General features: G+C 39.8%; 1 protein-coding gene across 1 annotated transcript in view; it reads left to right on the top strand.

The window, feature by feature from the left end:
• Positions 1 to 18,645, top strand: part of NT5E (5'-nucleotidase ecto) — an 81,824-nt gene that overhangs the window by 55,884 nt on the left and 7,295 nt on the right. Inside the window, 5 exon segments of the mRNA XM_020976304.2 lie at positions 9,695 to 9,868; positions 9,871 to 9,894; positions 13,499 to 13,653; positions 16,959 to 17,064; positions 17,733 to 17,882. Of these exon segments, the coding sequence (XP_020831963.1) occupies positions 9,695 to 9,868; positions 9,871 to 9,894; positions 13,499 to 13,653; positions 16,959 to 17,064; positions 17,733 to 17,882 (609 nt within the window).

Here is an 18,645-nt window from a genome sequence, read left to right as displayed (position 1 = left end):
TCTCCTCTTAGGCTTGTTCTTCCTAGTTATCTCTTTTGATTCAATCAATCAATCAATCAATCAATATTTATGAAGGAGGGACGGAAAGAGGAGGGGCCTGGGCCTACCCCATGTTTGAACTGAGGGAGGGAGGTTGTGTCATGGAAACGGTGACAAAAAGTTCAAGAGACATAGTTTCTGGGTAATTAACAATCATTTTATTAATTATGGCTGGTGGATAATTAATAAAAGGATTGGTCATCTGGCCACTTCTGGTGAACCAAAGGACCAAAGATCATAGAACCCATTCAATGCTTTATATGCCCTTGGAAGAGTGGGTGTCCCTGAGGGTGGAAATCAACTCTGATTGGTTAGCAAGTAATGAAAGAATGAATATTATAATGAGAGATGGGCTTATTCTAATGAGACTCTAGCAGAGGTAGGGAACCTGTAACCTATGTGGCCCTCTAAGTCCTTGGGTATGACCTTTTGACTGAGTCCAAGTTTTACAGAACAAGTTCTTTTATTAAGGGGATTTTTTTCTGTGAAGTTTGGATCCAGTCAAAGGGCGGCACTTGAGGACCTAGAGGGCCACATGTGGTCTTGCTGCAGGTTCTTCGCCCCTGGGGAATGTGACCCTGATCGCTCATTCTTGGTCAACGAGACTTTTTATTTTATTTTTTTTTTATTTTAGACAAATACTAGAACTTAAATACACGATAAGAAAAGGAAAGGAAACACATAAACTTAAATATAAAAATAAAAGGAAAAAAACAGGTCATGTGCACAGCAGAACATAGGAGAGGATTCAGAATATGTAGCAATAATTTTCCATTTCAAGAAAGCCTATATATTAAATACTGCACGTTATGTTGAAAGCTGTCCATCTTTTCTTTGCTTCCTAATAGGTTTTCTTTTGTTCTCTGCTGTACACTTTTTACTTTGTTCTTGTTTCCCCTTTCCTCCCCTCTCCCCCTCCCAGGCTACAATTAAGTATGGATATATTTATATATAGATATTGATATGTACATATATATATGTATATATATACATACATACATACATACATACATACATACATATATAAACATACTTTCCCTAAGAGATTCTACTCCTGATCTTTGTTTTTAAGTTTGTGCTTATCTCTTTTTTCCTATCTCTCCTAACTCCTCTACTTCTACCACTACCTTGCCTTCCTATTACTTAACCTGCCTTCCTATTACTTAACCTACCTCCCCCCCTACAACAATCCCTCCCTTATCCTCCCTTTCCCATAAATCAAAACACCCTTTTGTATACCACTTTGACCTATTCCCTCACCCTCCCCTCTAAAGAGCCCTTCTTTATCCTCTCTCCCCTCCCTATCTCCTTAGAGTTTTATTTCTTTCTAAATTTAGAAGACTTTTGTACCCTTTGTATCTGTATGTATTTTTCCATCTTGAACCCATTCCTGTTGAAAGTAGGTTTCCAGAACTAACAACCCCCCTCACCCAACTAATTCCTTTGTATTGGTTCTTCCTCTCCCCCGTCTTTTGTATAAGATACTTGCTCTTTTAGCTGTTCTTGAACAGTTTTACTTTTTGAAGTCATATCATACTCTGGTCTACCCCAATCTTTCTTATAAGCTATCTAATTACTAATAACACTTTTAGACATAGGTTTTACATTTTACATACATAAAAGGTAAACAGTCTGTCCTTATTGAGTCCCTTGTAATTGGTTGTTGGTATGTACCTTATATTTCTTTGGGTCTTGTATGTCAAATCTTCTATTAAGTTCAGAGTATTTTCTAAAAAAGTCTGGAAGTTTGACGTTCATTAAATGTCCATTTTTTTTTCCATTCAGAATTAAGCTTAGCTTTGCTCGGTATGATGTTTTAATTGTGGTGCCACCATTTGTAAATTGTTTTTTCTTGTTGCTCATAATATTTTGTCCTTGAGCTGGGGGTTTCGGAATTTGACTATAATATTCCTATGAGTTTTCCTCGTAGGATCTCTTTAAGGTGGTGATCAGTGGATATTTTCTATTTTACTTTCCCCTCTTCTTCTAATGCTTTGGGACAATTTTCTTAAATTTTTTCTTGTATTATTTTATCAAAATTCTTTTTCCGATCGTAGCTTTCAGGTAGTCTGATTATTCTCATGTTTTTTCTTCTTGATCTGTTCTCCAGATAAGTTGTTTTTCTTATGAGATGTTTCGCATTCTGTTCTATTTTTTTCATTCTTTTTTTTTTCCTTGATCTCTTATAACTTCACTGGCTTCCCTTACCCAATTCTGATTTTCAAGGAGTCATTTTCTTCCTTAAGATTCTCGATCTTGGGGTAGTGAGGTGATGTAGTAGATAGAGCACCAACCCTGGAGTCAGGAGGACCTGAGTTCAAATGTGACCTCAGACACTTGACACTTACTAGCTGTGTGACTCTGGGCAAGTCACTTAACCCCATTACATAGCCAAAAAAAAAAAAAGATTCTGAATCTCCTAATTGGTTGGCTTTCTTTTTATAACCTTGTTTTTCTCGAATTATTCTTATTTTTCTTTTTAGTTTTTCCTCAGTCTCTCTCGTTTGATTTTTAAAGTCTCTTTTTAAGTCCTTCAGTGAATCCTTTTTTAGGCGGGTGACCATTTGAAATACTTTTTGGGGTAGAAGAGGGTTTCTTTGCTTCATTATCCTCCTCTGAAGATGAACCCCAATCTTCTCTATTCCCATAATAGCTTGCTATGGCTGGATTCTTTCTCCTTTGCCTGTGCATTTTTTTTTTGGTAATAGTTTAATTTTTATAGTCACCTCTAGTCTTCAGTTTCCCCCTCTGATTTTGAACTTAAACCAAGACCTCCAGCCTTGTGTAATTGCCCACAGCTAGTGGCATCCTGCCCCACTGCTTTTGCACTCACCTTGCATGTGCTGGTTTCTTCTCACCTCCCCCCCAACCTTGCTTCTTCTCCACAGCACAGCTGCGTATGGCATTGCTTGTCAGTAAAGGGCCTCCACCTTCCCTGGCTTAGATACCCAACTCCCCTCACTGTCTCAGGGGTAAAAGTTCCAGTGTCTGGGGCTCAGGCAGCCTCCCAACCTAGATAACCTCCCGGACTTTCGACTTGTTGTTTAAGTTGTCCTTAGCCTGCAAGTGTTTACTATTCATAGGGATGGAGATCTCTTCCTGGGTTTTCTATGTTCACCCTGAAGCGCTATCTCTTTTGTGGAGGAAAATTTTGAGAGCTTGAAATTTTCTAACCTACTTCACCATCTTCCCAGAATCCTCTCCCAAAGAGACTTATCTATACTCATACCACCCCATTTAGGGTAATCTAGACAAAAGGGGGGATCCACTTCCACCCAGACCTGTCTGACTAAAACACAATGGGCCAGAATCTACCAATTTGCCTAAGCTAGAATTTCTTTACCTTTTGGTCAGGTCTGAGTTTTTCCAGTGGGGTGCATCTGCCCAAGACTTCATCTTATCATCAGCGCTGCACTTCAAAGGCTGGCTGGATAACCTACTGGGGCTGATTTCTAAATGAGGAAATAGGAAGGGGAAAAACCTTGGTCCCAATTCAATAATTGATTATCAGTGTAAGAGAGAAATAATCATTTTTCTCAAAACACTGGTAAATGTTAGTCCTGTCACAAGTGACAACCCATACACATGTATACAACATCTATTTAAAATAAATACAAAGTAGTTTAGGAGGGAGCGCACCAGCAGCTGGGGGATCTGGACAGGCCTTATGTAAGGAGGGAACAGAATAAGTACACATACAGTGCCTGATATATGGGCACTGTGCTAAGCAATTTACAGATTTTCTCTCATTTGATAATGGTCCTGTAAGAAGGTCATGCTTGAGCTGGAATCAGAATCTCAGACTCAGATTTCTCAAAAGCTGGAAGGATACATCAAGTTTCTAAAGTTAGAGGCTGGTACTGTGGAGGGAGAAAGACTGATCTCACTTGATTCAGTGAACCTCACTGAATCACTTGATTCAGATGGAGAATATTGCTGTGGAAATTACATTTCTTGTGTTAGTGATTTTGTGGGTTACTTTTGAGGGGAGAAGCAGGGATGTCAAAACAAGGGGGATGAGAGGCTGGAGTCTTTGCTACAGGACAAAGCCTAGAGGTCCTCTTGGCTGGTAATGGCCACATCACTTCCAGGCTGTCCCTTGTTCATTATGTAGGCTAGTTAGCATGTGAATGGCAGAGAACAAAAAGAGTATTAAAGGAAAAGGGAAAAGAAAAAGTTTTAGGTCTGTCTATCTAGTCTAAACCAGGTCTTCCAAAGGATCACTGGCTTTCATAGGTAATGTTTGCCCTGAGATCTAACAGCAATCCTGTGAAAAGGTAGCTCCTTTCCCCTACAGAAATATAGGTGAAAGGCAGCTAAATACAGGCTAAAGAAGAGGGCAGTTTTGCAAATTATCCATTTACTGTCATGAATCTCCCAATCTCTCCAACAGATTCCTTAACTCTCCTATGTACATAAATCCTTAATCAAGGATCAGTGAACTTTCCAAAAAAATAATAATTATATTTAAATTATTATTTTCTTCATAATATTTTGTATTTTATTTTATGCATTTAAAAATATAATTTTGAGAGGGGAGCCATAAGCTTCACCAGACCGCCAGAGGCCTGTATGAAGTTACTTTAATTTGGCCTCAAGGGAAAGAGTTGAGCACAGGGTCACCCTGCCCCCTTATGGATATTCCTGGAAACTGCACTCTCCCCCTGCTGTATCCCTGACCATTTTGCTGCTATTCATTCAATAAGCATTTATTAAGCTCCTGTTGTGTGATAGTAAAGAGGAAATGCGGTATGATGGATATTACCAACCTTGAGTCAGGAGGCCCTGGGTTCAAGTTCTGCCTCTGACACATACTGGCTGTGTGACCCTTGGTAATCTTAGTGTTCCAGACAACTCTCCAAGACTACAAATCTTAGGATAGGTACATGGATCTGCATTGGTAGAGGGAATACCACACTGGGAGTTCACCACACCAATGGAATCACGGGTCCACTAAAAAAAGGTGCTGATAACTATGGAGACAAGGAAACAAAGACAGAAACAAAACAATCTTTGCACTCAGGCAGTTTATATTTTATTTCAAGGAAACACCATGAACACAGTTAAGTAAATACAATGCATTTTGGGATGGAGAAAATGAGGGCATTATCAAAGTAGAGAAAGCCACTTGTCTCCTTATCCCTTCCCTCTCCCCACCAATTTCTGGAATAGGAATAATGATCTATCCCATCCGCTGTAGCAGAATTTCCCAACAACTTAAGATAGTTGTGGTTCTGGGAATAGTGTGGGGCTGGCTATGAAAATTATTGAAATAATATAGTAATCTCAGCCATCCTGATGTCCATGAGGCTACTCAAGGAGTGTGAATACCCATCACCACTCAGAATTTACATTGAAAGTTAGAAGGCAGTGTGTAGGGTAAACACACAACATCACTCAGTACTTTTATTGGAATTTAGAAGACAGAATCTCACCACAGCTTAGACCCTCCCTTTACCACACTTTTGCACACACCATTTTTTTTGTTTATTTATTGGCTTTCAAATCAAGACCAGCACCATTTTTCATAGGATGCTAGTAGATGAGAAATCTGGCTTGGCAGTGTCTTTTTTTTTTTAATTGAGAAATCCTGGTTTGTACAGGATTATGCCCTTGGACAGAAGCCTCAGGGTGAGTCTTTTATTTTTTTTGGCTCAAAAGCCAAAAATTCTTTGCTCTGTTTGCTCTCCTTACAGATAAATAGGCCTCCTTGGTAGGGTGCCATTTGGAAGATGCCTTCAATCTAGTCAACTGTGTTTTGTCTTTCCTTGGCACAGATGTAAGTTGTAAAGACAGTTAAGACAGAAAATACTAATTCTAGTTCCGTGGTAACACAGAGTGAGAAAGGAGCCAGTAGTGAAAGGAGTGAATTCTAAGATTGGATTTGAGAAGGAACATGGAAAGAACAAGGGGCTAGAAGGCTGAAACACCTGGGTTCCAGGACCGGAATCTGCTGCTTAGTTATTCTGTGACCTTAGAAGGGTGGTGCAGTAGATTTGGCACAGGGCTTGGAATTAGGAAGACCTGAGTTCAGACACTTACCAGCTGTGTGACCCTGGGCAAATCATTAAAGTGCTCTGTGCCTCAGTTTCCTCATCTGTAAAATGGGCATAATAATAGCACCTACCTCACAATGTTATGGTATGAAGATGAAAGGAGTTAACACATGTAAAGCACTTTGTAAAAGTAAAGCTCTACATAAATGCTACTATTATTGTTAAATCATTTAACCTCCCCAAACTTTCTTTTCTTTTTTAATAGTATTTTATTTTTTCAATTACATGTAAAGATAATTTTTAACATTCATTTTTTGTAAAATTTGGAGTTACAATTTTTCTCTCTCCTCCTCTTCCCCCCTTGAAGCTATTTGATATAGGTTATGTGTGTGCAATCATATAAAACCTATTTCCATATTAGTCATGTTGTCAAAGAAGAAACAGTTTATGAAACAAAGATAGTGTGGAAAAGAAAAAAAGTGAAAAAAAATAAAGAAAGTGAAAATAGTATGCTTCCATCTGCATTCAGACTCCATCAGTTCTTTCTCTAGATGTGGTTAGTTAGCATTTTTCATTGGGAGTCTTTTGGAATTGTCTTAGACCGTTGTATTGCCAAGAAGAGCTATGTCAGTCTTAGTTGATCATCATACAATGTAAGCTTTCCTTTCTTTGTGGAGAGTTATTTAATTGTTCAGTCATTTTGTAGTCATGTCCAATTCTTTGGGGTTTTCTTGGCAAAGTTACTGGAGTGGTTGGTCATTTCCTTCTCTATATCATTTTACAGATGAGGAAACTAAAGCAAACAGGGTTAAGTGATTTGCCGAGGGTCACACAGCTAGTAAGTATCAGGCCAGATTGGAACTCAGGAAGATGAGTCTTCTTGACTCCAGGCTGAGCGCTCTCTCCATTTGTGCCACTTAGCTGTCTGTGGACAGCTGAAAGTTGTTCCAATTCCTTTCTAGTGAAGGAGTTAGCTCTGACACTCTATGACTTGGTAAATCCAGACTTATTCTACATTACTTCCCTCCCATACTCTCTAATTCCACCAAACTGTCCTTCTTGCTTTTTTTTGTAGTTTGAGGTTTAATTTAACACTAAAAATGTGCAAAGCATTTTACTCATTTTCTCAAATGAGATAATATGTGTAAAGTGTTTAGCACTGGGCCTTTGTTCATAGTAGGTGCTTAATAAATGCTTATTCCCTTCTTTCTTCTCCCCTCCCTCACCCCCAGCCCCTTCTTCACTCCTCGGTCTAGCATGTGGACTGGTGGTCTTGATGGCCAGCTCAGCTGCTCTCTCAACAAGGACACTGTGATTCTTAGAGGAGCCGTTATGAGCAACCCAACACAGTAAGATTTGTCCTGCATCAAGATCACTTCTGAGTGAGCTCTTTGATCTTGTCATCCGTAGTTTCCTAAGTCCACTGGGCAGCATGTGGTTTATCCTCTTGTTGCTTGTGTGGCCAATGTTGGGCATCAAGACCTGGCCCTTGAGCTATCTTTGAACCGTATTGTCAGTGCATCTGGGTCTATGCCAGTGTAACTCGATCTTGACCTATCGATCAGTTAGATGAACTGTTGGGTTCTCTTCTTGACTATTTTAGGCTTCACAAGGGGTCTAAGGTCAGGCTTGTGGCTGGCCAAGAAATAGGAAAGAGAGAGAAGGGAAGACAAAGAGGAGAGGCTGATTTCCTTCTTGCTATTCTTCCCACACAACACACTATCTCCCATCTCCTTGAGTTTGTTTTGGCTGCTTCTCATACCTGGAATGCACAACTACCTCACTTCTACCTTTTGGATTCCTTTAAACTCTGCTCAAGCAACACCTCTTTTTTTTTAAGGCAATTGGGGTTAAGTGACTTACCCAGGGTCATAAAAGGTATAAAGTGTTTGTCTGAGGCCAGATTTGAACTCAGGTCCTCCTGACTTCAGGGCTGGTGCTCTATCCACTGCACCACCTAGCTGCCCCCAAGCACCATCTTTAACATGAAGTCTTTCCTAATCCTATCAGCTTCCAGGGCCCTTCTCCCTGCCCCACCACACACAAATTTACCTTACGTTTATTTTGCATATATATTTTTAATGTATTTGTTAGCTGCTTAAGGTCAAGGGCTATTTCATCTCTGTGTTTGTGTACCCAGGGCTTCATAAATGCTTGTTAATTGATTAGTTGATTTGCTTTTTATAGTCAGAACAATTTCCATTACATTTTTTGAAGACTGAAGTCTGTTACATTAAAACCCAACCTGTCTGTGACTCTGTGTTATAGGAATAAAATAGAACAACAGAGCCCTATGTTGCTCTCTCAGGAGCATAGCCTGAGCCCTTTGGCCCCACTCTAGAATCTCCAGTAGGATCCCAGTTATATAAATAGACTTCAGGCATCAAGATAAGGCAGGATTGTGTAGACTTCCTGTATCAGAGACCATGCTGCCCTATCCATGTTTATATGAAATGCAGTTCTATCAGCCACTAGAATGTATATTTCTTGAGGGCAGGGACTATTTTGCAGTGCTTAATAAGTGCTTAATAATTGAATCATGTCCACAAAGCATGTAATAGGCACTCCAGTGTAAGTTAGTCCCTTGCTGGTTTACAAAATGATTCTCTGAAGATACGCTCCCCCCACTCCTTTGTAGAAGCCAGGGATCCACAACTGTGGAACACTGCACAGAATGTCAGCTTTTAATGTATTGAATGTTTCTGTTAAATTTTTTTCTTTTCTTTTTCTTTTTTTAAAAAAGTCTTTGTTTTATATATATATATATATATATATACACATACATATATATATGCATACATACATATACATATATGTATACACACACACACACACACACACACACACACACACACACTTATAAGCTTCCTTGTCTGAAGGAGAAAGGGCTACAAAAGGGAAAATGAGGGTGACATAAAAACAAAAGATGATAAGAAAAATCTACTTCTTTGGGAAAAAAAAAACACAACCCCTAAAATGACTTTCTAGTACAAGGGTTCTTAACCTGGGGTCTGCAAACTTGCTTTAAAATTTTTTTTTGACAATTGTATTTTAATATAATTGGTTTCCTTTCTAAGTATATCTATTTTATGCATTTAAAAATATTCAGAGAATGGGTCAGTAGGCTTCATCAGACTGCCAAAGAGTAATACAAAAAAATGATCAAGAACTCTTGCCAAGTCAGCACAAGATGGCACTCTACAATAACAGTATGGCTTGACTGCCCATAGGTAAGTATTAGTGAGAGGCAGCTTTTTGAATTGAATTGAGATCCAGCCTACCAAAGTGTGGAGGCCCATAACCAGAAAGTTGGCCAGCAGGTGACAAGAGGAAGGGGAATATGTATGTACAAGCCAATGGAGAGCATGGAAAGCGGGGGAGAAGTGGGAGGAGCCTAAAGAATCATAACTATATCAATAATGGAAAGAATCCCTGAAGTGGGTGTGCGTATGAATGTCTGTATGTATGAGGGTTCCTCATAAAAGAAGAGGAAAAAAAACCAATAACAACCTTGGCAAACTCTTTGGACTGCCTCTCTGGGGGAATTCCTTAACCATCTTCAGAATTAGTTGGTACCTGACCAACTTTATGTAGAAACCAAGACAGATACACAGCTGTGAACACAGGCTTACAGGATCATGTTACTTTTCTGGTTTCAGGCCGTCCTCTTCCATCCAAGGAAGTGCCTGCTGGGGACTATCCATTCATAGTCACAGCTGATGATGGGCAGAAGGTCCCAGTTGTTCAAGCTTATGCATTTGGAAAATATCTAGGGTACCTACAGGTTGAATTTGACAATGAAGGAAATGTAGCCACGTCACATGGAAATCCTATCCTCTAAACAGCAGCATCCAAGAAGGTATGTGAGATTGGGAAACTGGGATGGGTTGGGGATTTTCTCAAATCCTGAGAAAGAGGAGATGGGCTGTTTTTCCTGCATTGTTTATTACAAAACAGAAATACCAGAAATCTATTAAGAAATCTAATTCTTGGGCAGCTACCATGGCACAGTGGGTAGAGCACAGGCCCTGGAGTCAGGAGGACCTGAGTTCAAATTCAGCCTGAGACACATAACACTCACTAGCTGTGTGACTCTGGGCAAGTCACTTAACTCCAATTGCCTCACCAAAAAAAAAAAAAAAAGAAAGAAATCCAATTCTTCCAGACCACTGAAATCCCTCTTCCTCTCCTGCTGCTTTCTTACACCTTTTAAAAATGTTTAACTTAGTTATTGAAAATGCACTCACATCCAGTTAATTTTTAGTTGATTTTTTTTTCCAGGTAGATAGTAGTATCACCACCAAGGAAGATAAATGTTTAGATAACATGATGGAACCTTTCACTTAGCACTGAAAAGTCTAAAAGAACCATTGAATGACTGGCATTGCCAGCATATGATATGAAGCCACTGGTCCCCTGTAAAGACAGAGTATCACCTGTTTGTTTTTCATATTTAAATGTTTTTCTTGGTTTTAGTTTTTATGTTCTTGGGGTTTTTGGTACTCTTATCTTTACACTCCCAGCCCATATAAATTAGTGGACTATGACTAGTTTCTATAAGACAAATTGGGATGGGCAATATTACCTTGGGAGCACAAGTTTATAAACTTCCCATTCTTCAGGTTATCAGAGAACCAAGAACTAAATGATCAGAAGGTGCAAACTCTACCCACTAGCAAGATTTCTGATAATTTAGAGACTAGAAAAGCTTATATAAAAGGCTGGCTTTCAGTACCTCCTAACTTGCCCCAGAAGTCAATGGACTGCTCCAAAATGGTAGTTAAGTCCATCTGCACATTTTGACTACTAGACCCTCTGCCTCCTAAATCCCTCGCCATCCCACAGAGTGGGTGTATCCACAGTCTTCATGGTCATTAACCCTGTTACTCCCCCTACCCCATGTACACACTCCCCAGTCCTTGTGTACACCTCCATACCCCACACACATCCTAGCCATAGGTGAAAATTTTTCTACTGGGCTGTTGATCATTGTTTTCTTACATTTTCCTTTCATAACCTGCACCTCTCTTTCCTTTCTCCCTCCTCACACCCACTATCTAGAAAAGGGAGGAGCAGGCAGTCAATAGGAGGGGACAAGATGACAGCTGGACCACAATGGGGGTGGTAGTAGGCTCTGTCTGTCCTTGTCCAATGGCCTGCTATGCTAGACATTTTCCATTTTCTGTACTTCCCTAGGCACCTCGAAACATGAAAGGAGGAAGGGAGAGTGTACACTAGAGCTGTAACTATAGCAGTAATGCATAATGGGAAGGGGGGCTAGAAGCAAAAATTTCTCCTGCCTTTTTTCCCACTTGCAGAAGCAGGGTCCAGCTGATAATATTAATGTTGTTCAGTTATTTCAGTCGTGTCCTACTCTTTGTGACCTCATTTGGGGTTTTCTTGGCAAAGATACTGGAGTGGTTTGCCATTTCCTTCTCCAGTTCATTTTACAGATGAGAAAAGTGAGGCAAACAGGGTTAAGTGACTTGCCCAGGGTCACACAGCTGGTAAGTGTCTGAGGCTAGATTTGAACTCAGGCCTGGCACTCTTTGTACTGTGCCACCTAGCTGCCCTGATAGTACTAATAACACTAGGTAAACATTAAGTATAAAAGATCCCTTTTATACTTATCGTGGGTATCATTGTCTCTCCCACCATTTCTTCCTGCTTTCCTTCTTCTTGTCCCATATTTCTCCTCTCCCATATGCCTAGTGCTTGCCAAGGGAAGAAAGCTTTGCATGGTGGTGTAGTGGAAACACTGGATGGTGGAAGGAAAGAAGATAAGAAGGGAACAAGAATTTAAAAGTACCTTCTATGTGCCAGACACTGTGCTAAGCACTTTAGAAATGTCTCGTTTTATCCTCACAAAAACTCCAGGAGATAATTGAATATCAATATGAAGAAACTGAGGCAAAAAAAGATTAAGTGACTTGCCTAGGGTAACATGGCTAGTAAGTGTCTGAATCCAGATTTGGATGTAGGTCTTCCTGTCTCCAGGCCCAGAACTCTGTCCACTTGTACCACCCAGATGCCTCTGTCAGAAAATCCAGATTTAAGTCTTTGCTCTGACATTTAATAGCTGTGGAAAGCCAAGCAAGTCATCTCATTTCTCAAACCTCAGTTCCTTCATCTGTAAAATGGGATCATAAGATCACAGATATACATCTAGTTCAAAGCCCTTGTTTTACAGATAGTGGATAGAGAGCCAGCCTCAAGTCAGGAAGCCCCAAATTCAAGGGTCCCCACTGATACATACTGGCTCTGGTTTTTGTTTGTTTTTGTTTGGGGGCTTTCTTTAAGTCCCAACTAAAACCCTACCTTCTAGAGGAAGCCTTCCCCAATCCTATTTAATTCCAGTACCTTCCCTCTGTTTATTACTTTCTGTTTATCCTGTATATAGCTTGATTTGCACACATTTGTTTGCTTGTTATTTCCTGTAATGTTGTTGGGGTATTTAGGTAGTACAGGGGATGAAGAACTAGGCCTGGAGATAAGAACCTCTGCATTCAAATCCAGCCTCTGATACTTACTGTGTGACCCTGGGCAAGACACTAAGCTGCTACCTGCCTCAGTTTCCCCATCTGTAAAATAGGGATAATAATAGCACCTACCTCCCAGGGTTGTTGTGAGGGTCAAATGAGATAATAATTGTAAAGCACTTAGCACAATGCCTAGAACATGGTAAGTACTATATAAATGTTAGCTATGATGATGATGATGATGATGATGATGATGTCTCCCCCATTAGACCGTAATCTCCTTGAGAGCAAGCACTGTCTTTTGGCTCTTTTTGTATCCCCAGTACTTACCACAGTACCTGGCATTTAATAGGTACTTAGTAAATGTTTATTGAGTGATTGATATTAATTATGAGACATAAAGGAATTTCAGTAAAACATTACGTATTAACAGCATTCTATACAAAAACTACAATCATTCTTCTCATTCTGTGTACTGCCTTACTCTGATGATATCCTCTACATATGTGTCCCTGCTCCATCTGATGGAGCTACTATCAGATACTGTCAGTTTCCTCACCAAGTCTGCATACCTCAGGCTGAGCTTTATTTTGGATTAACTGGATCCCATCCTTCCAAGCCCCAACTATCAATCACAATATACCCTGTAGTGTTCCTGAGCCAGGTGCTGTCAAACTATATGACGTTTTTTAGTTTTGCTGGCTCTGACTGATTAAAAGGCAGAATATCTATTTTCAAAGTTTTTAATTGTGCAAAATTACTAGGCTCAGCCTTAAAAGCTCTTAATCATGGAACCATCAAGTTTACTTGTACCGCGGTTGTTTCCAGCACTTTGATGACTTTAGTAAGTCTTTTTTAAATGACATTTAAATGACATAACTATGCCAAAAGGCACATGATGATTAACTTGATTTGATCTCAAGAATCAGACCTGGTGTAAGATCTATGAACCAACTCTAACCACAGGATTTGCTTCTCTTCTAGATCCAGGCATAAAAGCAGAAATCGACAGATGGAGGGTAAAACTGGACAATTATTCTAAGCAGGAGTTAGGGAAAACCATTGTTTATCTGAATGGCTCCACACAATCCTGCCGTTTTAGGGAATGCAACATGGGGAATTTGATTTGTGATGCTATGGTAAGTGATGCCTCCAAAACCATCAGTCCATCATTTTAGTGTCTTGTGATTTGCAACTGAAGTGTGTGGCATTGGGGAAGTTTCCTTTTAGATATGTGTGTGTGTGTGTGTGTGTGTGTGTGTGTTCTGTGGTTGGTTGATTTTTTGCAGTAACCTACAAATAAACTCAGGGCATTGTGCCAGCCTGGTAGCCCGGTGTGAGTGTTCATTGGCACTTCAGTGGGGTTCTCATAACATTGAGCACATCCAGAAAGATATATCAGTGGTTATGGAAGTAGGGTCATTGCTATTTAAGACATAAGTAAAAAAACAAAAATTCTATCCTTTTGAGAGCTTGATATTGGTTGTCTAAAAATTAGAAAAGATTTGTCTTCCATTTTTAAAAATTATCCAAATATACACAAAAGGCCTATCTGAATACTACATGGGCATTGCTTGGACTTAAATTGGTATTAAATCCAAAAGTCAGCTGGTCCACCCAGCATTTTTGTGCTACCTCTGTGGATTTGCTTTCAGAAATCCCTTTGCTTGATTGAAGAGCAGCAATTTGCACAGAAGTAAAATATTAAATAAGAAAGGGTAATTTTTCTAGTAAAAATGTTGTTGCTGAAGAAATAGGGAACTGTGGGTTTGGAACAGTGCATATATCAGGCTTTTTTCAATGCCCTGGTTAATTTTGCTAAACTTTTTTAAGTTTTGGGGGGGTTTTTGGGGGGGTGTTCTTTTTTTATTCATTGTTATTAGAGGTAACTATTGTGGAGGGCAGGAAAAAGATACATCGGAAAATGCAGGTGTGTTAAAAACAAGATAAATTATTATTAATTAAAATATACGTTATTTTACACTTTCTAAATGTAAAAATAATTTTTATGTTGCTGAAGAAATGTCAGCAAGATCATATAACTTAACTTTCCCCCTCTGAAAATAACAAGCCCATGCTAACAGACAAGCAATAGTACCTCCTCTCCATTAAGGAGCTAGCCTAAAACATAAGAACAGTGAACTGGGATTCAGAAGGCCTGGCTCTACCTCTTAGTAGCTGTGTGGGTAAGCCACAACTTCTCTGAGCCTCAGTTTCCTCAGTTTTAAAATAAGGAGAGGAACTAGACCTGTGATTTTATTGGCATAGAGAAATTCTGCTTGAGGAAACCTCCCCACCCCCAACCAATGCAGATTGGCATCTTCTTTGCAACTTCTAGGATGTAAAGAGTTGTCTAGAACACTGAGGTCTTGAGTAAGTTGCCTAGGGTCACAGGCACTAGGTGTCAAAGACAGCATCTGAACCTAGGTCATCTTGGTTTCAAGACTGGTTCTTTATTCAGTATGCCCAGCTGCCTTTCAGCTGTAAAGGAGGGATAATAAAATTACACTACCTACCCCTCAAAATTGACATTAAGGAAAAAGTTTGGTAAATGGCTAATGTGCCACATAAATGAGAACTCATGTTTGAACCAAACTCTCTGGTTAGAGTTCTCTTTGCTCATAAAACACTCACTGACTGCCCAAACAAGCTGACCTCAATGATGCATCTTCTTTGTCTATTAGTTTCGTCCTTTGTAAGATGGGAATACTCCCCAGTGCTACAGAAAGCTAAGACTATAAGTACCAGCTGAGTTTCTGATTTGTGTTGATGAAGAGAGAATTTCCACACCAAAGATATCACAGGCTTGGACCAAAAAAACAAACAAACCCCATAGCAAATCAATGAGAATAATACCATACCTATCAACATCATTAGTTCAATGTAAGATTTACCTTATTAGGCTTAAAAATTCTGATAAATGCAATGACCAATCGTGATTCCAGAGGACTGACAGAAGCATGCTACCCACTTCCTAACAGATGTGATAGACTTGAGGTGCAGAGTGTGACATACATTTTTTGGATATAGTCAATCTAGGAATTTGTTTAGCTTGGCAATATATTTTTGTTGCACCTATTTTGTTTTTCTTTTTCTTTTTCACAAGGGGAAAGGAGGTGGGAAGAAAGTGAGAGAAAAATGATCAAATTAATTTTCTTTAAAAAGAATTAACTAGATAGACTGATTACCTCTTATGTAAAGGGAAAATATATGTCTCTTGAGCACAGAACAGAGAGTACCTACGAGTTCATAACTACAGAGAACCTGAGAGCTGGCATCCTATGCTCATGATGGCCCTATCTCTTTCTTTCCTGAGACTTACCTGGTAGAAGGAGCATTATGATAGCACCCTTATTAGAATGCCTGAGGATTCAGCCAAGACCTTTGTGATCCCATGTGAAGAATGAGCAGAGTAGTCATGTAGAGAGCTCATCCAACTGCAGGCCTGGCAGAAATGAAGACTTGGAGGATGTCCATTAAGTTGGCTTAACTCCAACCCAGGCTGAGAAGGGGAACTGAGTGTATGTGATGGAGTTTCCTCAGAGGAAGGTACAGAATATGCTGTTATCTGCCTTGACTCCTCAGAAGAAGGCATTGAATACAAAATATCAGATAAGAAGAATCTAATCCCTGTTAGACTATAAAGTGCTTGAGAGCATGTTTTTGTCTTTATATCCCTAGTGCTTAGCATTGAAACATAGTAGGTGCTTAATAAATGCTGATTGACTTGACTTGAAGAAGGAGGTCAGTTACTATCTGGAGGTGCCTGAATTCTTCAGGTCACTAGACTATCACCTAAAGGAATAATTTATTGAACCCTAAGCGCCTGAAAGTATTTAGGTGCCTCCTCAGACTGAGTAGAATTCTCTTTTTCCATTCTTAGTCACTGCTTCTAAAGAAAACACAAAGGTCTCTCATATTAAATGGAGACTGTTATTTTTTAGGCTCTGGAGCTCTTACTAGGCATTTCTTCATAAATCTCTTTGATTCTATTCAACAAGCATTTATTAAGCACTTACTATATGCCCAGGTACTAGGATATATGCTGGAGGTAAAACAATAAAAATTAAAGAGTACCAGCCCTTCAGGGCAATGTCCCCCATTCTACTGGAAGGAAACTGCATATACATCAATAAGTATGTATGAAATAATTTCAGCAGCTATAATGGGGAAAGAGTGTGGAATCAGGAGAAGACTTTTGGAGGAGGCAGAGCTTGAGCTGAGCCTAGGAGCTATGGGTTCCAAAAGGCAGAGGTGAAGAGGGAGAGTGCTCCAGGAGTGGGGCACAGCCTGGACAAAGGCACAGGGGCAGGATATAGGAGAAGAATTCTAGAAGGAACAAAAGTAATTTAGCTTCCAAATTTTGTGCCAGATGAGTTTCTGGGGTCTTCACCGAGGAAGAAAACGTAAAAGTGTTTGAGATCATTTTGTGCTCCTGTTACAGATTAACAACAACCTTAGACATCCTGATGAAATGACTTGGAACCATGTTTCCATGTGCATCCTGAACTCAGGAGGCATTCGAGCCCCCATTGATGAACAGAACAATGGTATATTCTTCCAGCTGGCTTTGTGTCTTGGGAATGTGGTTCAACTTGTCACCACTGCTGATGATTCTATTCTGGAGAGAGCTACCTAACTTCAGGAAATTCAACCCCAGGAGCATCACAGAGCTTAAAACGGGAAAGGACCTTAGAGCCAAGAGCTTTTCATTCCAAGTATTTCCTCCTTTGGCATCTAATAATAGTAATAGCTAATATTTATATAGCACTTACTATCTGCCAGGCACTGTGCTAAGTGCTTTATCATTATTATCTCATTTGATCTTCATAACAACCCTGGGAGGTAGGTGCTATTGTTATCCCCATTTTACAGATGAGGAAATTCCTAACAAGAGGTTAAATGACTTGCCCAGGATCACACAGCTGCTGTCTGAGGCCAGATTTGAACTCGTTTTCCTGACTCCACTGCACCACCTAGCAGTCCCAACAAACAGAAGAAAGAGGATAAGTTATATTTCTGGGGTAGTTTAAAAGCTGGGTCATGTTGCCCAAGGGCAGAGAATAAGACTAGGGGCCCTCCCAGAGCTCCTTTCCATCTTTAAGAATGCCTAATTCATGATCGTTCCTACCCCTCACCCCTAGCACTAAGGAGATGTTCATTTGGGGTTTCTTCCAACTGACCCTCTGTTGATGTCACCTCTGATCCCTCCACACAGGTACAATCACATGGGAAAACCTCGCCGCTGTGTTGCCCTTTGGGGGCACTTTTGACCTAATTGAGTTAAAAGGCTCCACTTTGAAAAAGGCCTTTGAGCACAGCGTGCATCGCTATGGCCAATCCTCTGGAGAATTCCTGCAGGTGGGCGGTAAGTTTTGTACCCTCTCCATCCTGTCTGTGCTGAGCCTTCATCTAGTGTATCCTTCTCATCCTGCAGATGAGAAAACTGAGGCCAGAAGAGGCAAAGTGATTTGCCCATGGTCATGACCCATGATGATAGGAACTTTAGATCCTGACTCATCAGTTCAGTCCTTTTTCCACCACACCATACACCTTCAGCCTGCAACCTCTAAACCAGGCTGTCTACTGTCTGTCCACCTTGTGGCTGGCCTTTTTTCTTTGTCTTTCTTTTGCTTGTTATAGAGAAAAGATCCTGCCACATTAAGTGAGGCAAAGCTCCAGGCTGTGACTGAAGGGAATGTTTATTGGTATTCCAGAGTCTCTCCTCTGAGCTGGTACCCCAAACTTGATATAAGTCAACTTCTTTTGAAAAAGGACTTTTTTTTTTAATGCTGTCCATCCCCAGAGAAAGAACTGATGGTGTCTGAATACAGATTGAAGCATACTTTTTTTACCTTTTATTTTTCTTGAGGTTTGGGTTTTTGGTTTGGGTTTTTTTGTCTATGTTTTCTTTCACAACATGACTAATGTGGAAATGTTTTACATGACTACATATGTATAACCCATATTGAATTTCTTGTCCCCCTCAATGAGGAGGGGTAGAGAGGGAGGAAGAGATTTGGAACTCAAAGCTTTGACAATTGATGTTAAAAATTGTTTTTACATGTAACTGGGAAAAATAAAATACTAAATTTTTAAAAAATAAATTAAAAAAAAAAATAACCTTTTTT

Source organism: Phascolarctos cinereus, unplaced genomic scaffold (assembly GCF_003287225.1).
Source record: "Phascolarctos cinereus isolate Bilbo 61053 unplaced genomic scaffold, phaCin_HiC Scaffold_5;HRSCAF=322, whole genome shotgun sequence".
Classification (NCBI taxonomy): domain Eukaryota; kingdom Metazoa; phylum Chordata; class Mammalia; order Diprotodontia; family Phascolarctidae; genus Phascolarctos; species Phascolarctos cinereus.
This window is presented reverse-complemented; position numbering and strand designations above follow the sequence as displayed.